Source organism: Leptonychotes weddellii, chromosome 11 (assembly GCF_054177405.1).
Source record: "Leptonychotes weddellii isolate Sample4059 chromosome 11, ASM5417740v2, whole genome shotgun sequence".
In the NCBI taxonomy this organism is placed as follows: domain Eukaryota; kingdom Metazoa; phylum Chordata; class Mammalia; order Carnivora; family Phocidae; genus Leptonychotes; species Leptonychotes weddellii.
Window position 1 is genome coordinate 1,382,398 of NC_138379.1, and position 11,766 is coordinate 1,394,163.

General features: G+C 61.7%; 1 protein-coding gene across 1 annotated transcript; it reads right to left on the bottom strand.

Moving 5' to 3' along the window:
- Nucleotides 1-3,690: 3,690 nt before the first annotated feature.
- ASCL2 (achaete-scute family bHLH transcription factor 2) lies at nucleotides 3,691-5,876 on the bottom strand. The gene has a single exon (XM_081797591.1). The coding sequence runs from the start codon at nucleotides 5,482-5,484 to the stop codon at nucleotides 4,900-4,902; it is 585 nt and encodes a 194-aa protein (XP_081653717.1). The 5' UTR covers nucleotides 5,485-5,876; the 3' UTR covers nucleotides 3,691-4,899.
- Nucleotides 5,877-11,766: the final 5,890 nt, after the last annotated feature.

The window sequence follows — 11,766 nt, forward strand, 5'->3', positions numbered from 1 at the left end:
ACCCTCCATGGAGGACCTTCCCTGCTCCCTGCCACCACCAGCCCCCTCCCCAGGGTCCCTCCCCAGACACCTGGTGGGAAGTAGACCAGGAAGATGGGAAGACACCACCCCAGCCTTGTGGAGTGCCTCCCGCTTGCCCCGCCCCCCAGAAGCCAGGCACCTGCGCAGCCTCCCTCCCCAGGTCTCAAGGCTCCCCCACATTACGGTGCGCACACAAGGGTTGATGTTACTGGGTCCTCCGCAGGGGCGAGAGGCAGGTCCTCAGGTCCAGCTTCGGCCAAGGGCTCACTCCGGACGAGCCCGCCCTGCACACAGCCATGCTGTCGCCTCTCCTCGTGGAGGGAAGGTGAGCGCATGGCCCCAGGGGCCGGCTCGTGGCAGAGCTTGCCTGGCCCTCTGTTCCGGGGCGAGCGGGGCATCTTGCCGCTGTTTTGGGGATCTTTTTCATGGAGCAGGAACCCGGTGCTGGCTGCCTCTCGACGAGGCCCCCTGCCCCCAGGACTGGCTTCTTTTGGGTGTCGGGGATCTGCAGACAGACGGCCTGGTGCCGAGTAGGACCCCACGTGGTTCAGTGCTCTCTGGGTGCCGGCTTGAAAGTCTCCCATCTCAATACTTTCACCTTTGAACATGTGTTTGCTACTGAAGATCCATGGGACAGAAGAACATAGTACGTTCTTGCCATATGCGAGTCCACCCCATTCCCGCACCCAGGAACAGAGTCCCCAAGGCCCACAACACGCTCCTTCCCTCAGGGGTCCAGTGTGTCCGTCACTGGCCAGCCTTGCTGCTTGTGAGTTAGATCCCATGTCCCCCACTAGGATGTAGGGTCCATGAGTGCAGAGTTTCCCTTTGGCACATAGTGTATCCTAAGTTCCTCGTGCAGAGAAGGTCCCCAGTAAAGGTTTTGGAATGAATGGGAGTGGGACCCAGGTGCGCCAAAAAAGGCAAGCTGGATGTGTGCACCTCCATACTTCGGGACAGTCCTGGGTCAGCAGAGCTCCCCACGTGGACGGCCTAGGGGGATACATCTGTTTTCTGACATGTTCAGGACAAAGCCATTGGGTGAGTTTTGGCCACAGACACGCCCCAGGACAGCAAGGCAGGGCTCCTTGGGGTGCCCACTATCATGAACAAACAGGAACAATGGACTGACCCCAAGCAAGAGCTCCCTGCGGGGCTGGTCATCCGGACTGTCTCACCCCTCATGTCCTCCCCAGCCCTGCCTGGTCCAGAGTCCACTGGGTCTGACTTTGTGAGGGTCCCCAGCTTTACCCCCAGGCCCAAAGCACCATTTCTGCCCCCCATCTTATGGATTGGGATCACCTTTTGTCAGGAATCAGCCCCAACCTCCAGTGGGGTGCAAGGCCTGGGCTGGGGGCTCCTGGCAGAGCCCTGCGGCCACCTCCCTCCCCCAGCAGACCTAGGCCCAGTGGGTCCCGGGTCTCCTGGGCTGTGGTGTCGTCCCCAGCCTCTGCAGCCATATCCTCCTGGAAGGGGAATCTTGCAAGGACTTAGAGATGAAGCCGCCCCAGGTTCAAATCAGATTCCCATCATTTCCAGGCTCCGCGATGTCAGGGGCTCCGTCGTTCCAGCCCCATGCCAAGGGTCAGTGCTTGGCATTCAGGGAAGGACAGATGGGGACCCCCTCTAACTAGGGTGAGCACACTGGCCAGTGCGCCCAGGTGACACGCCTGATGTCCTGGCTGAGCACCAACCGTAGCCCTTGCCCTCCCAACAACGCCCCTGCCCGGACAGTTAGTGACCCGGCCCGGTCACCACGGGTATGTCTGCCCACAAGATGCAGTGACAGGGACAGGGCATCTCCTCTGAAGGGTGTGCGTGAACCAGAAACCCAACTGGAAGCTAACCATCCATCTGCTTCTGAGCCCCCCCACCTCCACCGACAAGAAATACGGACACGGACACTCGACAAGTAACACCCATCAGGGCGCCATCTGTGACACCCCAGGACAGGGGCGGGACACAGCACCGAGCACACCCATGCCCTCCATGGACAGTGCTAACGGGAGTCTTGCAGGGCCCACTCAGTAAGTCCCGCGTGCGGTCCTGCCTGCCTCTACAAACCTGCTGTGGGAGAACTTTCAGGGACCAGAGAGTATGTGAGGGCTGAAGGGACGGTTCACCGAGGGCAGGGAGTGGTTCTGGGGTTTCCCTTAGAGGCACACATGAAGAATTTCCAGCCCAAATGGTATGTTGGGATTTGCTTCAAAGCAATGTGGGGGCGGGAGAGGAGGGGTGCGTGGGGCGGGAGTGGCCTGCACCGCTTGTGGACACTGGTGATGGAGGCTTCCCAGAGGCTTATCCGGGGCCCCAACACCGGCCAGCCTGACCACACACTCACCCACACTGCTTGTGTCCCCTGATAGAAGTTCCCGACACTTCCTGGTACAGAGAAGGGGTCCAATAAAGGTTTTAGAACTTTTGCATATGTCTGCGATTTTCCAGAATAAAAGCAAAGTAAAAGTGATAATACTTAGGATTTGTGGAGTTTCTTAGCAGCACACCGGTCCAGGCCTATGGCAAGGTGGGGGTGGCTTTCCTGCGGGCCCATTCTCCCATGCTGTCCTCCCCCAAACCCATGTGTGATGGTCCCACTGCCCACCACCCTGTGTCCAGGCCTCTCCCAGGGGTTAAGGAGAGGAGTCCCAGGAGATGTGGTTCAGTGAGGTCACAGACCAGGCAGTGGGTCCCTAGGAGAAGGGTGTGGGATGCCCCCTTCAGTCCCTTGGATGAGGCCCGCTCACTCGGCCCTGCAGCCCTGAGCCACAGCTGCGTTGCTGACCCTGGCCCAGCCCGAGCCTCATCAGACCCACTGACCCCGTCACCACGGCTACCCTGGCCACCTGCTCTTTGCCAACACTGGAGGTTCACCTCCCGGGGTTCCAACGGCTCTGACCCAACCGCTCCCTTTCAAAGGAAGGGGTGCCTTCAGCACCCTCAAGCAGCCTGGGGGATCCCCGCCAGCCCCACCCCACCCCTGCAATAAAAGAGAGCTTTGGGCCCAGCGAGACTTCAAAGCGCTCGAGGCCCAGGTCAAAGGTAGGGCTGAGTAATCTCTGCAGGCTCTCTTGGCTGGGGGAGCCTAGGTGGGGGGGCTTCCTTGTTCCTCTCAAGGAGCCGGTAAACAGAGGTGGGCAAGGCTTCAGGCGCCGGGGCCGGGGGCCGAACACAGGGCGCCAGACCCGAGGCCCACCACTCAAATCCCACGACCTCATAGGGCTGTTACCCCCGATTTGTGTGTCACCCAGCTGGTGTTGAACAGTGGGGATCTGAACAAGGCAGCCTGGACCTCAAGTCCTCAGCCCTCTCACAGGTCAGACCTCTTCGGGCTCCAGACCCTCATGCCAGGCAGCAGGCCCCCCACGGCCCCCAGACCTCAGCTTCCCAGCTGTGAGGCAGCCCTGCCTGGACCACCCACCAGCTCCCTGCCATGTGCTGGAAGCTGCCAGCCCCACAAGGTGCCCAGGAATTGCTCTGGCGCAGTGGTGACCAGGCTGGACTCCCAGACCTCACACCTCTGGCCCCACCCCACAGAGCAGGGTGTGGAGTCCAGGGAGAGGTGACCAGAGAGGGGCTCAGTCCTGCTGGGTCACACCGTCCCACCCAGGCCTTGCCCTCACCTGGGAAATGGGGGCCTCAGGGCATGAAGAGGGCACCACCAACACCAGATACACAGCACTGATTTATTTCTGAAGTCCACCTGCCCCAAGACAGGTTTTCCAAAAAGGCTGGTCCCCAGCTGGGAGCACTGCCTGCATCTACCCAGCCGCTGCAAGGTGATGCCTCCCAGGGACACCGCCCCTCGGGGGACAGTGGGTGTCCAGATCTTGGCCAGGTTGGAAAATTCCAGTAGCGGGGTGGGGCGGGAGTAGACAATCTTTATTGTGTTCCAAGTCTGGGGATTTTTTTCGTACAAAAATAAGTCTTCATATTGCCGGTGTCCCTGGACAGTTCAAACTAATATGCAAAAAAGAGAAGTTCTGTGTCGCTATAAAATCCTCTCCCCTTCAAAAATCTCGGTGTTGGTGCCCCAGCCCCATCCCAGGGGAGAACCTCTGGGGGCAGGTTAGTCGGGTTCCGAGGAAGCTGCCAGCCAGGCGGGGTCAGGCCGGGACGTTTCCACACTGCACTTAGTCAGGTTGGACGGCACGGGGGGGGGACCGTCGGCGGAGTCCCGGCTGGGTGGTGGCTTCGCCCACGGGGGCTGTGGGCCCGAGGCACGGGCCACCCACATCGCTCCCGGGTGGTGAGCGTGCTCGCCGCTCCGCGTCCAGGGCTGGGGCTGCTGGGAGGGGAGGGGGGACGGGGACGCGCATTAGTGCGGGATCCGGCCCGGCCCCACCGCCCACAAGCGAAGTCTGCAGTTTCCTTTGCTTGGCTGGTTTTGGAGCTCCAGTCCGTGGGTGCCTCGGATTCGGTCTGCGGCCCTGGCCGGGGCGGGGGCGGGGCGGGCGCTCCAAGCCGCAGTGAGTCAGGGTTCCGCACCCGCCGACTCATTTCTGCCACCCGGCCCCGGCGCAGGATTTGCAATGCAAAGTCACCCCGCCTCCCAGCGCCCTGCTCTGCCCCGGGATCCGCGTGCACTCGGGGCCTCACCCGCGCGAGGGCCCCCCTCCCTGCTCCCCCTTCGGCGCAGCAGCGAGAGGAAGTTTTGCAATCCCGGACAAACAAACGCCGGTCTTGCACAGGCTTGAAAAAGTTTGGGGAAAATGAAGAGTGAGCGAAATCAAAGCCGTCACCGGGGCCTGGCGCTGCGCTTGGCTGCTCTCGGGGACGCGAGCCGCGAGGCTGTCCACTCCACCCCGCCCGGCTGCCCCTGCGCCGACCCCCCCTGTTCCCCGCCGCGGGAGGTTACCTCGGGGGGGGGGGGCGGAGCGCTCAGTAGCCCCCTAACCAGCTGGAGAAGTCGAGCAGCTCGCGCTCCACCGGGCTAAGCGCGCCCTCGCAGCCGCTGTCGTCCGAGGAGTAGGCGGAGCGCGGCGAGCCGGGCTCCGAGCTGCCCTCGCGGCCCGGGGACGACGAAGCGCAAGAAGGCGAGGCGACGGCGGCGGCGGGGGTCCCGAGAGGCCCGCAGGACGCGGGGGGCCGCGCGGCTGGCGCCATCAGCCCCTCGGCCAGTGCGGCACGCACGGCATCGTGCTCGGCCAGCAGGCGTTGCAGCGCGCGGATGTACTCCACGGCCGAGCGCAGCGTCTCCACCTTACTCAGCTTCTTGCTGGCGCCGCCGTGCGGCACGTGCTGCCGCAGCGCCTGGAACCCCAAGTTCACCAGCTTCACGCGGTTGCGCTCGCGCTCATTGCGCCGCGCCACGGCCGCCGCGCCACCCCCGGTCTCCGTCGCGCCCGGCTGTCGCCGCCGGCTGCAGCGCAGCAGCTCTGGCGATCTGAGTCGCTGCAGAGGAGCGCAGCCGCCCGAGACGCCAGGCGCGGAGGGCGCGGGCAGGGGCAGCGCACCGCTGTCCATCGCGCCCGCATCCACTCGCCCCGCAACTCCTCCGAGCCCCCGCGCGCAGCAGGAGGGGCGGACAGAGGAACCGGGGTCGGTGGGAAGACGACAGGACCCCAAGGGAGCCCCTGGAACTGTGCCGCGGAGCGACTCCCCAGGGTACGCGTTCCAGGTCGTCTGGGGCCCAGGGACAGAGAGGCTCAGGAGGCCAAGAGGTAGCAGGCCGTGCGCGCCTCGGAGCGTGGGGCGCTCGTGTCCCGCGCGTGCGGCCGGACCCTCCCCAGGTCTTCCCAGCGCGGCGCAGGCGGCTTGGTTTTAAATGTATAGATAACCCTCCTCCGCGCCGCTGCCGCCTCCTTTCTCACGCCCTCCTTCCCTCGCCTCGCCCTCCCGCCACGCTTCGCCCTCCCCCTTGCGCACACAACCTGCAAACACCAGGGCGTGAGCGCGTTCCCCACCCCATCTCCCCGGGCGGAGTCTGCAGGTCCCCGGTGGGCCCCGAGCTCCCAGCAGGTGCTTAGTGAGTCCCCCAAGGCGCAGTGCGCAGGTCCCGTGTGCGCTCGCGCCCGACCTCTGGGAGCTGTCAGCAGGTCTCCAGTGCGACCCCGCTGCCTGAGCCCAGTCCACAGATCCCGGGTGCAACTGTTCGGTACCCCCACCGCACGCTGCGCGCAGCCCGCTATCCCCAGAGCTGTTGATGATCCACACGCGCAGCGCGCGCCGTGGGGAGGAAGACGTGGCCTCGTGAAGGCTCACCTATCCCGGAGGCGCGCGAGACCCCCGGGGGCAGCACGCGCCGCGCCTTCTGTCCCCGCGCCACCCCCAACCCTCCCCCCACCGCGTCCCAGGGGGCGGGGGCCGGGGTCTCAGCCAATCGTGGGCGGTCCGTTCGGCCAATCGCGAAGGGCGCGGCCTCACGCCCGGCCCCCCGGGAGGAAGCGCGTACGCCAGGCGTGTGGCTCCCCGAGCGTCGCTAACAAAACTGGGTGCTGCCAGGAGGCTCCCCGCGTGCACACCTGCTCCGCGCCCCGCCGCCCACCTACGTTATTCCTCTGCGGAGAGTGGGAGAGGGTGATGCGGCCCTTCGGGCAGGGCGGGATTGGAGGAGTGGTGCGCTGGGGTGGAGAGTTCAGGTTCCTGGGGCGCCTTTCACCATCCCTGCACGCACACCTTCTGCCTGTGGTTTCCAGGTGCCCCCAGCTTTGGGGAGCCTGGAAGCCCAGGGTCTGGAGGTTTGAACGGCCGCTGTGGACCCGGGCGGCGGTCAGCCTTTGCCCTGGCCCCACAGCTTCATTTCCCATACTGCCCTAACCTGCCCCCACGTTCTGCCTTCTGGGCCCCTTACGCTCCGGCCCCTCACCTTTGGTGCCGACCCGCTATCCTGGCCCTGACTCCGTTTTCCTCAGCCTCCCACCCCTGGCTGGGGTCTCCCTCTCCCACCCGACCAGCGCTGAGACTGAGCCGGTGGGGGGAAGTTCCTGGAAAGCTGCCTCACGCCAGGGCAGAGCCTGGCCTCCCAAGCGCGGAGGGACAAAAGGGTTTCTCCCTGACAGATGGGGAGGAATGTAGGGTCCTGAGGGGGCAGGGACTGTGGAAGTGTGCAGAATGCACCCTCAGTGGGAGAGTTTCTCCTGCCCCACTGCAGGGGAATGCCTGCCAAGTGGCTGGGCCCTCAGGAGGCCAGGGCCCTGCCGGGTTTCGCCGATGCTGACCAGATCCTCCTGGGCCAGGTCTGCTGGAAAGGAGTTCTGCCGGGAGCCACTTCCCATTCTGGCTGGGGAGAGGCCCTGGATTCCTCCCCAGGGATTCCCCCCGGGGCCTTGTGGTGTCCACTGGCTCCCAGTTACTCTGCAGGATCTCCTGGCAAGTTGGCTTGGCCTTCCTGCTTTGGGGTGTGACCTGGCAGCTAGCACCTGCCTGGGGCCAGGTGGGGATAGGGCCCCATTGTTGCAGAAGGAAGCTGTCTCAGAGAGGACATGGACTGTGTCCACAGTCACACCTCTGGCCAGTGGAGCGATCCAGGTAGAGATCAGGGCCTGGACTCTGAGTCCAGGAGGCTCAACCTTCTTCCCTGTCCAGGACAGGAGCCTTGGCTCCTCCTCTCTCTGGTCAGAGCCCACCTGCCCTTCCCTGGTGTAAAGTTAGTTGGCAAAACCCAGCTGGAGATGGATGCCGTGTCAAAGGGAAATCCCCAGCATCCCGCAGACGGGCTCTTGGCAATCCTTGCCTGGACTTGTGCTCAGTCTCTGGGGCCCAGAGACCCTCAGGTACCTGTTCCCGCACAAGAGACTACCCAGGCTCTAGCGGCTGACCCAGTGGTTTCGTATTTCTCAGGATTCTCTGGTGGTGCCTCTGCTAGCTGCTGCAGCTGCTTTCAACTGCGGGGTCAGCTTGGGGGACTGCAGGAAGGCTGGGTGGCTGGGTCAGACTCTCCACGTGGCCCTCCTCCTGCACGTCACGTCTGGGCTCCCAATGCCAGAGCACAACCTAAAGGGTGTAGAGCTTCTTTCTGAGATGGTGCAAATCTTTTAAAATCGACTGTAGTGATGGTTGCACAACTTTGGGAATTTGCTAAAAACCAATGAATTGTACACTTTATTTTTAAAGATTTTATTGATTTCTTTATTTGAGAGAGAGAAGAGAGAGGGGAGAGGGGCAGAGGGAGAGAGAGAATCCAAGCAGACTCCCTGCTGAGTGTGGAGCCCATTGCGGGGCTCGATCTCACAACCCCGAGATCACCACCTGAACCGAAACCAAGAGTCAGATGTTTAACCGACTGTGCTACCCAGGTGCCCCAAATTGTACACTTTAAATTAATGCGCTGGGTGGTATGTGGATTCTATCTCAATAAAGCTGTTAGAAAAATTGCAAACATAAGCATGCTGCCTTGTCAGGGCTCTGCCCTCACCCTGGCATCCTCGCTAGCTGGTTGGTACACTCCCGGGCTCTGCCCACTCTTGAGTCTCCATGCCTGAGATGTACGGCAGGGGTGGGTAAGCCCTTTCCCCCTCCCCCGCCCTTGGCACCCACCATTCCCCTTTCTGTCTGTGAATTTGGCTGCTCTACGTCCCCAAATACATAGAATCCTGCAGCATGTGTCCTTTTGTGCTTGGCTGCTTTCACTCCGTGTGATTGATGTTCTCCGGGTCCAACCACATTATGGCAGGTGTCAGAATGTCCTGCCTTTTTCAGGCTTTGTGTGGATGGACCACATTTTGTTTATCCATTCATCAATCAGTGGACACTTGGGGTCCTTCCCCTTTGTAGTGGTTGTGAATAATGCTGCTTTGAACGTGTGTGTACACATCTCTTCCAGACCCTGCAGTCTCTTATTTTGGGAGGTACATCCAGAAGTTCAATTGCTGATCACGTGACAATCCTACCTTAAGCTTTCTGAGGCCCCTCCACGCTGAGCTCCGGAGCAGCAGCATCAGTCCACATTCCCACCAACAGTGCACAGGACTTCCAGTTTTCCACAACCTCACCAACACCTGTCACTTTCTGGGGTTTTTAATAAGTTTTTTGATAGTAGCTAATGACTGTGAATTTTTTTTTGACCACCTGAAACTGTGACAAGTGTTCTCGGTTTGCAGGCCGTACAAAAACAGGCAACAGGCCACATCTGGCCATGGTTTGCTGACCCTACACTGGATGATGGGCACATCTCCAAGGCCTGGACCACTCGACGGTCATCATCCCACGGGCTCCTCAAAATCGACTCACTGCAGGCTGAACTGTCTTTCCCGAGCGCATTACTCCGCCCAGTCCCCTCCCCAGCCAGTGCTCAGGCAGCGGTGTTGGAGCTCCCACCTGCTCCCTCACCCTCTGCTGTCTGCCAGCCCTGCCACCTCTCCAGCCACGTCCCCATCTGCCCTCGGATGCTGCCTCCACCTACCCCCCTAGTCCCCTGGGTTCTGGCTTTGCCTCCTCCCTTCTGTCCACGGCCTCAGAGCAGACCTTATGGAGGCAAGAGGGGTCATGCCTTGGCCCTCAGGATTAATCCAAGCTCCTTTGCACATTGCCCCCACCCGGTCACTGGCATCGTGTTCAGCTTCGACGTCACATCACCTGGAAGCCTGCCCTGCCCCTTCCACAGCCCCTGCTTCACACAGCCTGTCCCTCAGCATGACTCCCTGGCCACATCCAGAGGGAAATATGCCCTTCTCTCCCTCTGTGTTCCCGGCACACCATCCATGTCTGGCACACATCTGGCAAAGAGGATCAGGAGCTGGCTGTTGGTGGGAGCAGGATGCAGCCCAGGGAAGGACAATCCCTCGGCATCCAAGGCCAGCTCTGCCACTGACCCTGAGTGATCATGGTATCCCAGATCCCTGCACACAGTGAGGGCAGGCCAGCCCCTGCTCTAGAGGTACTTGCTGAGTCTGAAATCACCATGGGCTCCATGGGACTGGGGAGCAGAGCTCCGGAAATCTGGGGTTGGAGGTTCTGGGTCCCCAGCATTGGAACAATGAGGTTGTATCTGGATCCTCTGGGGTGTTCCCCACTGTGAGATTTGACTGGGCCTGCATGGGGGCAGCAGCAGAGACACAGGTGACTGCATGGCCCCTGGCCTGGTGAGCAGGGTGGCCACTGGCTGGTTTGGTCTGGGCTCCCCACTCACTCCACACATAACCCGAGGCCCCTGGCTAGCTCCGTCTCTGCCCCTCAGAGGCTCTGGGCTCCTAGTTGTGTTCTCTGGGTCAGGTCACGAGTGGGGAGGTGGGGAGCCCAGCTGGGCTAGGCTGGCGCCTTCCCCAAGCACACAGCTCTGGCTGTAGCCCTCGTGTGGGTCACCTCTATGTGTTCAGATCACTTGGGAACCTGGAGCCTTCTGGAATCCAGCTGCAGGGGAAGCAGGAGCTGTGGGAAATGAGGTACATCCAGATGCTCAAGCTTCGGGCCCATGGATGTGGCATAGATGCACCAGACAGGGTCCTCCAGAGACACAGCAGGAGGAGATAGAAGGAGGTATAGGTTACAGACTGGTTCTGCACGGGATGTCCCACTGTCTGCTGCATGAAAGCCGGGGATCCAGGAGGGCTGGTGGGGTGATTCAGCCTGAGCCCATTGACCTTAATCCAGGGTGGTACAACTATGAGACATCCTAAAGGACCCGCTCTGTTCCAGACACTCTTCCTTCCTCACCCCAGTCTGGAGCAGTGGTCCAATGTGCCCTTGGCAGTTAGGATCAGTCCCCCGCCAACACTGTACCTCCCTTCTCTGCCTGTTGATTCAGGGGCACGGTGGGGGGGGATGTCCCCGAGTGGCCGGGCAGCAGTCTGAATTTCCAGTTCACTGGAGTCACTGTCTTAGGACAGAAGCATCCCTCCCTCTGCAACGGATCCTTTGGGGCAGCAGAGCCCAAGGTCGTGGGGGTGGGAAGTGAATGTTCTGCTAGGGGGGCACTAGAGGTAATAGTGAGTGGTGCCCCGGCCATTTCCAACCCCGATTCCTGGGCCGGTGAATCCTGGCTCTGGGAGACATGGCCCCATATGTGGGATGCTGGCTCAGAGCACATACGGCCTTCAGGAGAACGCTGTCCCGGCCCTGCAGGGTACCGCCACCTTGCTGGGGCTGGACCTGAGCCTTCAAAAGGCCATTCTGCCATCCTATCAGCCAGCTACTGCAGGCTGGTGGGCCCACAGTGAGACCAGTGAGTTCCGTGAGCATGGACGCACGCCGCACTTTGTTTGCCATGGACCAAGCTCCTGTGTCAAAGCTCTGCTGGTGGGACACCGGGACGGCGGATGGGGCATTCTGGGAGTCCACGATGTCATTTTGGTGGAAGTATAGTGTGTGGGGAAGGCAAATCTGCATCCCGAATGAATGTCTATTCCAGTAAGAACAGAACCCGGCCCTTCCCACGATGGAGGCGGCCCAGTGCCGTCAGCCGGCCAGCAGGTGGCTGACCGGTCGCCCCAGGAAGGGCGCCGGGTGAGGGCTCAGTGTGGGTGTCCGCCACTGGTACCTGGGGCACGCAGTGGGGGCCAGAGCTGGGTGGGCTTTGGTGGGTGAAGTCCCTGCTGCTGAGCCACATGTGGCCACTTTGTGTGGGAGCCCAGGGGGCGACGGCCGGGGTGGCTGGGGGAAGGGGCTGCCTGGTACCTGCCCGCCTGATGATGAGAGTCTGCTGCCGAGCTCCCCTTATGGTTGGCATTCACACAGAGCACAGATATCCACGTTTTACCTGTCCACACACCTCTTCCCCAAATTCCTTTGTCATCAATTAATTTCCCGGTCATGGTCCTTCCAAGTCCCCGACCGTCCAGCCAAACCACTGGCCACAGCGCAGGGATCAGC